This window comes from Penicillium canescens (assembly GCF_028828765.1).
Source record: "Penicillium canescens strain IBT 15451 chromosome Unknown utg000003l_segment0_segment0, whole genome shotgun sequence".
Classification (NCBI taxonomy): domain Eukaryota; kingdom Fungi; phylum Ascomycota; class Eurotiomycetes; order Eurotiales; family Aspergillaceae; genus Penicillium; species Penicillium canescens.
This window is the reverse complement of record NW_026703965.1, coordinates 1,239,676-1,253,947: the sequence shown is the minus strand read 5'-3', so window position 1 is coordinate 1,253,947 and position 14,272 is coordinate 1,239,676. Positions and strand designations below refer to the sequence as shown.

Below are 14,272 nucleotides of genomic sequence, written 5' to 3'. Positions count from 1 at the left end.
GTTCCATCATGTTCCTTTCTTGGCCGCTGATGGCTGATCTTGAACACTGTACTGACAGCGTAGAAAATGCCTATCAGCTCTGCTACGTGAACCGACCACCGGTCCATCGGTCCCACTTGGACCTGTTGGGATTCGATAACCTGCAGGGGTTCCTAATCCAAGACCAGGATGATATTCAATACCTCGAAAGACCACCGCCGAGTTGACGTATCGGTGCTGATCCAGTATAAGGACCTGATAGCTCATGGTATGATATGCATCCCGATCCTATGAAAAGATCCAGATCATCACTAAGCTAGGCACTAACGCCATCAAGCGTCAAGACCAGTCATCCTGATGATCATATCGCAGAAGACTAGGCTCGCCACGTCCCAGATTGCTAATTATTACAGGCTGATCAATGCATGTAAATACCTTTGTCTAGATGGCTTCTCAATAATGTCTCATCTTTCTATAGGATACATAACTACCCCGCCACTTAGCTGGTCCTACGTTAATTGAGCTCCGGGCTAATAATCAAACCTCTACGCTACAAAGCTCGATTTACTTACAGTATTCCAAATCATGCAGAGAGATCTATTGCTAAGCCAGGAAGTTATCATTGTGAGACAGAGTTAACAATATTTGATCGTCATAAGTAAGGGTGTTGTCATTACGACGGACAATTGTGCCGCCCGCATATATGTACATATATGATATCTCACGTTCCATCGCTGCAGTCTGCGTCCTAACATACACATACCCGCCTATTGCTACTCCTGTCTCACAATTATGAGAACTTTTTCGTTGCTGAAAGCCTCATAGTATATATAAGCAAGCGTAGATTAGCTTTGCTGTGTCATGTCAACGATCAATAAATCCGTAAGGTCTCGTACGTCGCAATGAATGACAGAAATCAGATCAGGTGATCTTATGGGATCCTCAAATAGACGTGAAGCTTTCTGATTTCACCGCCCAGTCTTTCGACTGGACAAAGGATACTCCATACACTGGCAGCCATACCCTAAATCTCTTCTCCATCGTCTGAGCTGGGTCCTGGATCTACTCTTTTCCATGCGAGGTCCTATGTGGAATTGGCGTATCCATTCTCTGCGCCCTTTACCAGCGCCGCTGCAAGACTCCGTTCTTCGTCCTCCTCGCCATTAAACATACGGTTTTCGCACTGCTACAGACATCACCTCACTTCTATTGTTGCTTTTAAGCAAAAGACGTCGAAGTAGGTTTCATACCATCGTGAGATCGCCGCTAGTCGAGGACCAGCTATGCCTGCAAGAGGGCTAAAATAAATATTGTAGATAGCCACAGATAACAGTAGGGATACCACAGTGCCTATCAGACATAGGGCAGTAAATGCAAGAACCATTGCGCGAGGGGATTTGATACACGATGCTTGAGATGTCCGGATTCGTGCCTTTAAGACTAGATATGATACGGAAGAGCGCAGTATGCCAAGTAAAAGCGGTGTTGGAGAAATATCTATTGCGATATACGTTAAATAATATAATACGGAAATAGAAGCATGTTTTGCAACTGCAGCAGCAAAGTGGCATGCGATCCTACAAGTTCTCCTGGCGGACTCTAGTTTAACACCCCCTTACATGAAAATCGACACGTTCTGGTATTCTACTGGGCGCACTGAAGTGTGGCTCTTCGTCGGAAAATACAAATATCGCTTCAGAAGGTGGGGATAGGTGCCAAACTAAGCAAATATACATGCCCTGCCAGCAATGCTGCTTTCATTATGCGGACCCAATCCCTGAAAATCTGACAGGAAGTGGATCAAATAGTTAGTTTCAGCTTCCACAATCAGTGACCATTCATCGGAGACACTTTTACCTTCATTCGCCATGGACCCTGGTGGAATTCCACTCCTTGCATATCTAGCACATCCGAAATTGCTTAATATTCCTGGACCAGGGGAGTCACTCAAATAAGACTTACCACCATGGACCCACCCTCAAGGGAATTCTGCTAAGGCATTCCTCGTATTTAATATGGAATATCATATAAACTGGGTCTCCGCCACTGTAAGTGGCCGCTGATCCAGACCGGCAACCCGCCATGGATTCCAAGCCGTTATCAAAAGATTCTATGAGATCAACATGGCGTACTGCCCCTCGCAGCGAGTGGAACGTCAACCACTGGCTCCTGGAGCTGCTCAACGTCTACCCTATTGCCCTGGGCCAGGAAGTACCGGTACACAGCAAAAAGGACAAAGTCCCTTTTATGACTCAGTGGTCTCTTCATCTATGGATTATCATCCACTCAGGGCTCCCACTCATCCTTCACGAGATCTACATGACACTTACTGGCTGCACAATTGGCCAGATCACTGCCTCCACCTTTTACTTCTTTTCATTCACCTCTACTCGAATCCACCAAATACACATAATACGCCGTTTAGGCCACAAATATGGCTTCCTAGATGGCGACAAGCACGAACGTGACGGTGTGCCCGATGTCGGGGTTGCCAAAGTGGTCAGCGTAATATATAAAGCAGCCACTTTCCGTACAATGCTCTCAATCTTTCTGTCATATAACGCACGCGAAAAACCCTCCCAAATGGCCTGGGCCTGGCTTCTTATCGAAATCAGTCTTTACGGAATCGTCCTCGATTTCTTTTTTTACTGGTATCACCGTCTGATGCACGAAGTGAGCTTCCTATGGAAGTTCCACCGCACACACCATCTAACCAAGCATCCGAACTGCCTTCTACTCGGGTATGCAGACCACGAACAAGAATTCATCGAAATAGTCGTCATGCCGATGGTTACCTACTTCAGTCTCAAGCTGATGGGTCTGCCGATGGGCTTTTACGAGTGGTGGATATGCCAGGAGTATGTTGGCTTTAGCGAAGTCGTCGGACATAGCGGTCTACGGATACATTTGATCGTGCCGTCAACCATTAGTTGGCTTTTACGGTTGTTAAGCTCTGAGCTTAACATCGAGGACCATGATCTTCATCACCGAAACGGCTGGCGGAAGAGCCATAACTATGGTAAACAGACTCGTCTGTGGGATCGTATTTTTAGTACCGGTAACGAGCGCCTTGAGTGTGCGGCGGATAATGTGGACTATGAGAATACGGTGAACATGCCTTTTCTTTGATCTCGACTTTTACGATGAATGTTCCTGGGGTCCTCATAGGATTTTCAGGGGATTTGTGGTGGAATAGCTCGAATTGGAATAATTGGAGAATGACCATGACGACGTTGCATGGGTGATACGTACGTAGCTGGATCGTTGATGGGTTCCAAGGTTGTCACTAGGCCGTACAAAAACCCTGTTAGAGTAAGGTTCCGTTCAATATATAATATAATTCCCTGAAAACCCCAACAGTTACTTGCACCGCAGGCAATGTAAATGGATACTCTGTGTATAACCCCACGCCATGTGTAACACCGCTGAGCAAAACCACTGTTCAAATCCAAATATATACTGGACGGGTGGAAAAGGGCACAAAGCCACAGACCTAAATGGGTGAAATAAGACGTTATGACATAAATTTATCCAAAATTCTACAATAAAGGCCCTGTATTTGACTGGATCCTAGGCTTAGCCTAAATTTAATAAAGAACCAAATAACGGACTGGGATAATTCAAGCGAACAATGTTCTACATTCTTAGTCACCCTTAGATATGCCGTACCCAAGAGTAGGCCGAAACGTTCCTCGGTATACATGCAATGGATCGCCCGTCTTGTGGCATTAAGATCCATGATCAGCACGCGCTTAAATAATGTAAGGCTCTATGGCTTTACATTCCGATTTAGGCGAGCAGCCAGTAAGAATTATATTGCGTATCATCCATTCTGCAACCTTGGAATGCCGAGTAAGCACATTCCATCTAGCATTGATCGTATCATCTTACATTTTGAATTCATTATGGCCAGTGTGCGATGAATAGCATTGCAGAGAGGATTTTTTAACTTAAGATTGATATCACTAATTATACGAGACGCGAAATTACCTCTCCAGCCTACCCCTGAGTTAAATATCTTCTAGACTGCACACTGTGAGTCACACCTGGAATTTGACTCTCTCTACCACCAGCTACACTCCAATTACCCTCTATTTCCACTAAGCCATCAACTAGCGTTTTCATTCAGTCACCATGCAACCACGCCAGATTTTGACTTTTGCATCCGCAACATGCCTAGGCCTCTCGTCGGTAGCAGTCGCTGTCCTAGGCACGTCTTGCATTACTGTAGTCTTGCAGTAACTATGCGCCGATTTCCTGACCTGTTAGTGCAAAACGTGCAAAATTTATTCTGCGAGGCTGGCTGTGAACCGAAACTAGACACCTGGGACAAGTATGCAAAGACCGCTGTTGTCGATCCGATATTGGAGGATGCGGCCAGATACTACGATGCTCCAGAGAGCAAGCAAGCGCTCATCGATTCGTCTGATCAGCTTTTTCAAGCAGTCAAGACCAAGTGTGGCAACAAACTCAGTGGTGCCCATTTCTGTGCTCACCTTGAGTGGTTACAGCCTTTCATGGACTGCGCTAAGTCCACTGCGGTTCCAAACTGGAGCAAATCTTTGCCCAAGGTGCTGTCATACATGTCAGAGCGCAACTGCAAGAATGCAAATGAATACCTCACAAGCACCCGGCTGTGGGAGCACGATATCCCGAAGCATTTCTCCAAATGAGTCCACCAGTGCCATGAACTGTAATCATGCGATACTCTCCGGGGACAACGTACGTGCCATAATCAAGCCTCCAGGGTTGACATCCTGGTATTTTACGGACGAGCAAGCTGATTAGAGATTAGATGTACGGCTATGTAGGCCAAGTTACCGGTATATTTTATTCCTTGGTAACTGACCGGAGCATGGAGAGGGTGTGTTCAGATGTTCTGGCCAGTGGAGGGTTGCCCATGGCAATGGAGTGAGAGGAATAATTTGATCTTGGAAGCAAAGTAAATGGGGCTTAGATTATGTTTCGAGGAGTATGGGTGGATGGATTTCCAGAAAATCAAATCTCAATCAAAGTTCAAGCGCGTTTCAATGATTTAATTGCGAAAATTTGTGAATCCATGGAACCTTATTTTCCTGCTTCGAGGAACAGATTCCAGGTTCGTCAGCTCAATTCTCCACGGCTCCTTTTGTCACCAAGTAACAATGTGCTGAAAAGTTGGTTTGAGTACCTATGCCCTGCTGTTACCTACTATATATTTCGCTACTAATTTAAAGACAAATCTAGGACTGGTGGTGTAATATAAATGGCGGTGAAATGCATCACCCTTAGCTTTGATGTAGGTTGATTGAGATCCAATAGATTACGCATTGCAGCTGCCTTAGATTTGTATAACATTGAAACCCGCAATTATTATCTGCAAAAAAAAACTAGCGCAACTCAAAAAGTCTCGACTTTGGACAACGGCTTTTTTCTACCGGGGCAACCAATGAAAAAATTTCCGACCGACATTTTCGTGGTTCATTCTTGACAAGTGTGTCTCACATCCCATATAGACATCTATCTCTCACTATTTTTTCCATATCTAACCCATAGGGATACTTATAGCGGATGCCGATACATTTAGGATGACCCGGTTTTGTAAGAGGAAAAAAATGGAGACCTATCTTTCCTTGTTTTGCACGAGCTCGGTTCTATAAGGACTAGTCATGCCCGAATAGATCACCAAGTAATAAAGACTTGCGGCCCATAGGCCGCGTTGCATATCTAGGTACTAGCCTGGCCGAGGTGGATATAACAGACTTAGTTAGTATTGTATTACCATTACAGGGTGACTTTTACTTTATGTCAAGTCGGCAGTCGATGTGCGGGCTACACCTTGGGGGATCCATTTGAATCCGACGTATACTGTATTTAAGATATGTGTAGAAGCAGAAATCTGTTGAGAGACATCCATCAGAAGTACATAGTGCTTTACGGCACATTTAATTGATCAGAAGGTCACAATACGTGTAAAGATCGACCAAACTTTCATCATGGAAAGATAGAAAGGATATAATACAATAAAATTAATTCTCAATGCATAGGCGAAGTCATGGCCTTAATGTAGTTCTGACCAGGAAGTGTCTGTCCATTAAAGCAGTCGCGCACAACACTCACGTTAACCTCATCTGTGTCGATGAGGACCCAGTCAAATCGCCGTAGAAGAGTGGCAAGCCCAACATAGAGCCAACAGTACGCCATACTACCATGGTCAGCAGAGCATCATCTAGTGAAAGAATGCGACGTGGACCTACTTATGGCCTAAACACCCTTGACTGCCTTTGGAAAATGGGACAAAGTGCCGGTTCATGGTTGATGTGGCTGTTTTCCACCGTTCCGGACGAAAGACGAGTGGATCAGGGAACACCTCAGCATCGCGAAGAATGAAATGGTTGGACATACTGACAACAGTCTAGATACGTGCGGTTTCTATAATTAGCATCCTCGTTACTAAATGGCAGGAAATGGCATACTTTAGCGGGGATCCGCCAACCATGACAGATCAAGTCCTCATCAGGAGCAACACGAGGCAGACGCGAAGTCACTACCGCCGAGAGTCGTAATCCTTCTTTGATCACAGAGGTCTGTTGAGGTCAGCCTATCCTGGGGGAGTCCTTCATATCAAGCCTGATTAGGGCAATTGAGAACATCAAATAAACCTGAAGGGAGTGGGGGAATGTTGCTAAACAAAATGGCACGAGATACTGACGAGATACGGTAATCGCTCCAGTTCACCCCACGAGGCCTCAGCATCTGCATCTGGCAGGGCTGCCTGTAGCTCCTCCTGGAGCTGGTTGTAGACCATTACATTTCGTAGAACATGATACATCGTGATTGCCATGACCTGTGACGGAGCATCGGTGCCTGCCACCAGTAAGAACTTAGCCTCGTCGGTCAGCCGTGCCAGTATGCGTTCGGCTGGGGGCAACTTGTAATTTTGCATGATATGCTTAATTATGGATGGCTCGGTGGCAGCAGAGTTCGAATAAACTCGTCGGGTGTGCCGTTCGATGTCCTAGATATTGTGATGGCTTTAGCACATCTTCTCATTTCTTCTTTTCTTTTCCCCACTTTTTTATCCGCCAGCTTCAGTCCACGCGGAGAAAGAGGCTCACCTGTTCGATTGCATTGATATAGGTAAATGTAGGACAGATCCACGATGAGATAGATAATGGGATGACTCGTGATATGTAATACAGGCAAGGGAAATGGCGCAATATTAATAACATCTCGAAGATACCATTTACCCCCTTCTTCCATTTCTGGCTCTGCACAGGTTCCCGTAGTGTATTAAACCCATTACTCGGGCCAAACACGTATTGCGAGATGATGTCAACAGCAAAGTTGACGAAGCATGTGTGTAATTCTAAGTAATGGCCCATTTGTTGGGTTTCTTGAATATGGCGACAGAGTAGACGTATCTTGGAATGGATGATAGGTTCCAGCTCACGCACGGCCTGTTTGGAGAAGAATGGACTCAGACCGCTGCGCCGCATACGGTGATGGTCAGAGTCATTCGCCGCGAATGATGTCCCTGGGGCAATTGAGGACAGGAACCATGGGTCCTTGTGGCGACGTCGGGTTGGCCCCGAGTACAGCGTATCATAGAATCCAGCTGCATTGATGTGCACCTCTCCAGGGCTAATACGTATAACGGGACCGTAGATCCGGTGCAGACGTTGTATTTCGTACATAAACTGGCCACCACGCACAACGTCAAAGTAGGCTTCATACCAGCGCGTGGATGCTGCCAGTCGTGGCCCAGGGATGCCCGCTAAGGGACTGAAGACGAGACGGTGGATGATGATGCCGAAAAATACAGTGGTGAGCAGAGCGAAAGCAAATGTTGTGACATCCATTATGCCCGTGATGGAATGTATTGCTGATGTAGCATGTAATGCTACTCAGAAGGGAGAAAAAGTGTTGAAATTTCGTTCGGAGATCTGAAGGTAGAGGGCAGATGATGAAAGAGGGAGAAACAGGTGAGGGTGACAGCTGCGACCCGTGGTCCTATTAGATGCCCTTTTCCGCTTGTGCATTTTCTACAGAACCTAGCTGAACACAGGAGGATGCCAAGAAAAAGCGGTATTTGAAAGGAAGTACGTAGTGTTCGGGACTATGCAATGTGGAATTACGTGCTTGGTAATCTCTTATCTTTGATAAGTGACGGTACAGAATTAAGGAAATAACTAGGCCAGAGGTAACAGATATACTAGACTGCCGATAACAGAAACAAGCAGGGGGCCCTCGTGACCGAGACAGGTGACTCTCGTAGACCTACCTATTTTCCTGTATTCTTCCAGATAGAGATTAAATTGATACGTTCTCACGTTTTAGCCATAATTCATAATTTATCTGCCACTCCATCTGGTTCCACTAATAAACTGTAATGCTATTAAAAACCCGCCACGGGATGGCGCGTATGAAAATATGAAAACACAGTGCGCAGCAAGAGGGAACGGTGGAGCGTGAAACCCAACGGTACCTGAAATTAAAACCGTGTTTACGGTAGTGATCGTCATGATCATTCAGACTCATCAATTCGCTCTACTCTCTGGTGCATATATGGGTCTCTCACTCCTTGCATTTCTCACTCCAACCTTCTCACGTACGCTACACCTTGTACGCTTCGAAGTCATTACCCATTCTGTAAGGGGACGATAGCGTGTAAGGGAAAATTTTGTGGTACGTACTCTGCCGGCAAAGATACAGGGTTTGTCTCTAGTTCACATTTCTGTTCTGTTCACTCACCTCGCCGCTACATTCAGAGATTTGCTCCCACAAATATTTCCTGGTCTTCTATAGAGCAACACATCTCCCAAAAGTGCTTTTATACGGTTCTTTCATGCGGTTCTGACTTGTTAGAAATCATGCCTGAAACAAAGTCATTTTCTTTTTCTCTCGCCATACCTGATCGAGGAATATTCCAGCAGATGCACAAATACCACGGCGTCGCTGAACTCATGGACGCTAACTGGAATGCAACAATGAGCCGCTTACCAGACTGGCTTCCCACAAACTATGTCTCTTATTATCGACAGATTGTCAGCCTACGACTAGCTGTTACTATGACAGCAGTTTATATCTCTCTGGCTCTCTGGGGAAATAACGTGAACCGAGCACGAGGGTACCGCCGCTGGTCTTGGAGCGCAGCTCGGCTCTCCCGACTCTTAATTCATCTCCACAATGGTTTTCAGACGGGGTTTTCGTTTTCTGTGTGCTTTAAAGCTGCGCAACTCATTATACGAGGGCTTCCAGAAGCTAGAGATGAGGGCTTCTGTGTTCAAATGATGGACTACCTTTGCCGAATCCAAACGCCCCTCTGGGCGACCGGCAAAAACCAGCGTGGTCTATGGTCTGATTTTGAAGGACTGGCGGGAGTATTTTTCTTGTCTAAATACTACGATCTCCTCGACTCGATGATTATATTCGCTACCGGTCGATATATCTCCGGCTTACACATATTTCATCACGCTGGGGTGATTATCTGGTCGTGCCTTCTGTGGCGTCTGGCTTCCCCACACGCAATAATTGGAGTTCTTTTGAACTCAGGCGTTCATAGCCTAATGGCAAGTATACATTTCTCATATCTTTGGAAGAGATAGCAACTAACCTACCTTCCAGTATTCGTTCTTCTTACTACGTGGTCTCCATATTAGCGTCCCATTGGCGGCTAAAAGGTGGCTAACGACTGTGCAAATTGGACAATTCTTCATCGGTTGGCTTTTGGCCTGCTGCTACTTTTTTCGTACAATATGATGTTCCTGGCCGTTTATCAAGCGGCGAATTGGAGCTTGTGGGATCGGATAGGGCCAAAACAGTTGCTTGTCTCGAACACCAGGCCCACTTTCTTGTGCCTCTCGTGGGTGGTGTTGTATATTTATTCCCTTTGACTTACCTGTTCATATGTTTCTATAATACAGCCTATCGTAAGTAGAGGCCTGATGTTACAATGAACCGATTCGCATACTTTATGGTAGATTGTGTACTAATATTCTTTGATATATCTCTTGCTTGGCTCTATCCATTCCACTCATGGCCAGGATATGCTATCATGCGCTATGAGAGAAGATCTAGTGTACTCTTCAATGAAACAGTATGGTATTCATATGAGAGAAAATGAAACTCTAATTCTCTACTGCCTTCTTGTCTTTCTCAACTCTTCGTCTCGTGCAGAAATATGCAGACAAAACCCTACAACCCTAAGCCAAGAGGATCTAATCCAAATAAAGTGACAATAATGCAGGTACCAGGAGGCAGGAAGAGCGAATGAGCGACGTGCGTGGCAAAACAGTCCATACGTAGTTAAGCCACCTCTTTTTGCAACGTCTTGCGCACACGTACATCCGTGTTGACTGGAAGACGCGCGCCGCGGCACGCTGTAAGCCCTGAAACGACGTGGCATTAGTGCAGATTGATCTATATTCGAAAGCAAATTACTGTCGTCTTTGGTACATAAAGGGCCCTTTCCGGTGACAAAAAACAGAGGGACGGATGATGTTTTGACGTTCACGTATTATATTCCCATTGCCTCAAGCTGTGCAATTAGCTGGGGTGGTGTCACATCCTCAGGTGATGTCCGCAAGGGGCGGGGAATCAAAGGACGACGCTGATGCCGACCTATATCCACTGTATCTTAGTATTTCATTACTTTAAGATCCATGATTCTGAGACATGGCACCATTGGCTCCCCAAGCCACATCAGAATCTACCGAGAAAGGCGTGGTCTTACCTGCTAGAATGTCATGGACAGTTTGACTTCTTATAATAGCACGTGTGGGTATATAATGGGCAATAAGATACTCCCTAGCAACACTCGCTTGGGCTGCTTCTAGAATCGACAACGAAAGTGCATCAACAATCTCCTTGGCGCGGAAGATAAAAAAGCCGTGAAGAGCCGCCGTATCAATCTGAAGGAGAGTGCAGTTTCTGCTGCCAAAGCGGCTATGCCTTTCCAGCATCCAATTTTCAGCATGTCTTCTCTGAGAAAAGAGCGAGATAAAAATGCTCCTATAGTTAGGGTCCCAGCTCAAATGCTGCTCTACTGCGTCGCCAAATTCTTGGAGAGTATCGTCTTCTTCCTGTTCGTCCCCTTCACCATCATATAACGTAACCATATCATCTGCCTCGAGCCCCTCATATATGTCATAAGTCGTCATAGAATCCTCATATTGGACTCTGTAGAGTGTACTAGGGACATCGGCTGGATGGAGGCTAAAAGTATTCATTACTATATGCCAATTGATGAGAGGCATCCTTCATACCGATCAGTTACACGAAGGAACGCTTACCGAGCAAGTGTACTCTGCGGTACGGCACGAATTGTAGTATGAAGAGAAGTCCCAAAAGCCCGGCGCCTTGATCACTCTAAAGGATAGCATCTCCTCGAGCCGAGGGCAATCTCAATATATTTCTTTTACCGCAGGGTTTCATCAAGTTTGGGGGTATTTAATGTTAATGCATTGCAGCCCAACCCCGCTTCCAATTCTTAAGAAAAGACGCAGTACAAGCGAATGGCAAGCCAATAACAATAAAACATTATGAAAGTGCGTAGCAAAAGCATGCAAGCAATGAATGAGAGTGTACAACGAATAAGCAGCAAATATGAAGCACAGACCGTAGGGTTAAGGAGTCAGCAGTTAGGGTTATGGAGGAAAGAGCCAGTAGACCAGGACAAAAAGCGCCAACACTAACCAAAGATGATGAAATCTTGAAAAGCAATCAGAAGAGGGCGTGGAATGAGAAGAAATCAGAAAGTATCGAATCAGAGGCGAGCAGTGGATCAGACTAGCGAATCAGAAGCCACAATTTGGCTAACATCAACCAAAAAAATAAAGTTTTGGAAGACAGGGGTATTCCCGCGAGCGGAGAGTCCCTTTCTCTCACTTCGTTCGTTTCAGGGCAATCTACCTAACATCAACCAAAAAAAATAAAGTTTAGGAAAACAGGGGTATTCCCGCGAGCGGAGAATCCCTTTCTCTCACTTCGTTCGTTTCAGGGCATGAGCGACGTGTGTGGCAAAACAGCCCATACGTAGTTAAGCCACTTCTTTTTGCAACGTCTTGCCCACACGTACGTCCGTGTTGACTATTCCCTTTCTCTCACTTCGTTCGTTTCAGGGCACAGCATAGTTTTCGTATTAGAACTGTACGGTCTTCAGGGTGTCTAGGTCGACCTTTCTGCAAACAAGCCAAAGAGAAGGAGAGTTTTGCCCAGGTCGGTTCGGGCAGACTGTCGGGCCGTGAACCAATATTTACTAGACAGATTTCGCGTGTGGTTGTAGTTTCGAGCAAGATACGATTAACTTGTGGTAGTTTACCTTGAATACATAAATTCCTCGCTTCTTTTGTAATTTCGAATTACCGTACTACGATACATGTACCAGCATCTTGCAGAGCCCGGGTCGGGTATTAACGACGCTGCTTGCCCTCAACCTCTTGGCAGCAATGCTCACTGCTGAAATGTTCAGGTCAATGCCTATCGGTAGTGCGTATCAGATCAATTTCTGATAGGAAAAGATGGCTTTAGTAATATAGAGAGCAGAAATTGCTATACAGTATATACATGTCATTCCCACGAATTTATATTATCTAGGGTATCATATCTAGGATCTTCGTTTCCCGTGCCAGCAATGTCCCATAATTAGATAACGGAGCCCGATGGGTTAGGCCAGGTGTTTGCTTCTTCTTGATTAAGCAATCCCGTAGCAAATTGGTGGATTCGGCAACCTGAGCTGGAGCGTTCTAGGTGAAAGCAACATTACTGTTGCAGTAAGTTAGATGCGATAGTAAATACAAGTATTTAAATAGACCTTACTTGATTACTGTACATGTACATATATGCAATGTAGATATTTTAGCTAACCAAATAGTGCTTTATTCAAAGAATTCCACGACGACTCTCTCATGAAATCCAAAGGTCTTGAAATCAATATCATCATCGTAATCATCAATTCTCACATCAACTGATTTCAGTGATAGTAATGCATAACTGGCGCGAGCCAAGTGGCTAAGAAGATCCATCCTGAGAGGCTCTCGCAAATTAAGATCCAACTCTTCAAGACAATCAGGCAGTACCGCGTCGCTAGATACGAGATTTTGATCCACCGACAAATATCTTAAGGAGGATAAGCTTGTGAGTGGACCAAGGTACTGATCAGAGTCAACGTCCTTGGTGGCCATATACTCATCATACTCCCGAGCAAAGTAATCATTATCACAACGAATTTTCAAGCTGAGACTCTCAAGGCTGTCTCTAGAAGAGTGAAGAGCCTGGGTAATCTGGGATGCAGTGAAGTGGGTCCCCTTTCGAAACCTATAAATTGCAGGTCGAGTATATGCGAAAGACAGCAGATATGGGCGGTTCTCGAGAAGTTCGTGGATAGCTTCGTAGTTTAAATGACTCTCCGTAATACTGATGTGGCGGAGGTTCAGTCTACCAGGTAACTCGAGAGCCTTGTCCTGGTAGAGGCCATGTAAACGCATTGACAATAACACTGGACTAAGCATGAACGGCCGCAATTGGCATAGCGTATTTCTTTTTGAGCAGCGGCTAGAATCTCTGCCCGCAAACTCCTGAAGACATGGGAATACGGCATTCTGAAGTGATTTCAAGGTATGTTTGTCAACTGGAACGGCAAGAGTGCAAATATTTGGGGCTACAGCGAGTATTGGATCGAGTAGGCAAGCAATTTTGCCGTTGTCAGAGATATCATGTTGAAAGTAGGTGATTTCGATGATGCGGATCGCTCCATAAAGAGACGGTTTTTCTTTGAGAGCATTCCCAAACGCTTCTAGCCGGCTCAATGTAGTTTTGAGGTCAAAACTTGATTGAAATTTCCTGAAAAGGAGGGGTTGCGTCCAAACTCGAAAACACTGGGAGACGCAACAAAGTGATCTGAGAGCGGGGTAATCGAGAGTATGGAGTATTATTGATATGATATCAAATGGTAGCGATCCTATTGTGGTCATTTCGTCGAAACGCGCAACGCTGGAGGTTGTAGAAAGGAATTTGAGGCAGGAAACAATGAGATCTCCCGTCCAGAAAGAAATGACAACGCAGTTCTAAAAGTGCTCATGAGTCGTACGGCTTTATGAGGGGTGAAATGATCGTGTTCCTGAAAGGTGTGGGATTATAAATAATAAAAACTGCCAGTGATGAAAGGCGGTGGGTGAAGTGGAAACTAAATCAGTCTTACTGTGCAAGGCTGTAGGCATCCATTAAATGATGTTTCGAGTGGATGAATGCTCGCCTCCACATCTATTTGACCATTACACATCGTCAGATCCACCATCAGGTGACCCCGGGTTGA

The 14,272-nt window shown here is 45.4% G+C and overlaps 4 protein-coding genes across 4 annotated transcripts; 3 read left to right on the top strand and 1 right to left on the bottom strand.

Annotated features, from left to right (window-relative positions):
* Nucleotides 1-2,061: 2,061 nt before the first annotated feature.
* Nucleotides 2,062-3,108, top strand: N7446_003951 (sterol desaturase family protein; the record flags this gene model as incomplete). Its single annotated transcript, XM_058512700.1, has 1 exon — nt 2,062-3,108. The coding sequence occupies one exon, from the start codon at nt 2,062-2,064 to the stop codon at nt 3,106-3,108; it is 1,047 nt and encodes a 348-aa protein (XP_058374029.1).
* Nucleotides 3,109-4,223: 1,115 nt separating this feature from the next.
* On the top strand, nt 4,224-4,652 carry N7446_003950 (uncharacterized protein; the record flags this gene model as incomplete). Its single annotated transcript, XM_058512699.1, has 1 exon — nt 4,224-4,652. One exon carries the CDS (start codon nt 4,224-4,226, stop codon nt 4,650-4,652), a length of 429 nt encoding a protein of 142 aa, XP_058374028.1.
* A 1,342-nt stretch (nt 4,653-5,994) lies between these two features.
* On the bottom strand, nt 5,995-7,841 carry N7446_003949 (cytochrome P450; the record flags this gene model as incomplete). Its single annotated transcript, XM_058512698.1, has 5 exons — nt 5,995-6,163; nt 6,216-6,373; nt 6,435-6,545; nt 6,671-6,976; nt 7,077-7,841. Coding segments are annotated over 5 exons (1,509 nt in total), but the record flags the coding sequence as incomplete, so codon positions are not given.
* A 990-nt stretch (nt 7,842-8,831) lies between these two features.
* On the top strand, nt 8,832-9,720 carry N7446_003948 (uncharacterized protein; the record flags this gene model as incomplete). The annotated part of the gene is made up of 2 exons (XM_058512697.1): nt 8,832-9,515; nt 9,586-9,720. 2 exons carry the CDS (start codon nt 8,832-8,834, stop codon nt 9,718-9,720), a joined length of 819 nt encoding a protein of 272 aa, XP_058374026.1.
* Nucleotides 9,721-14,272: the final 4,552 nt, after the last annotated feature.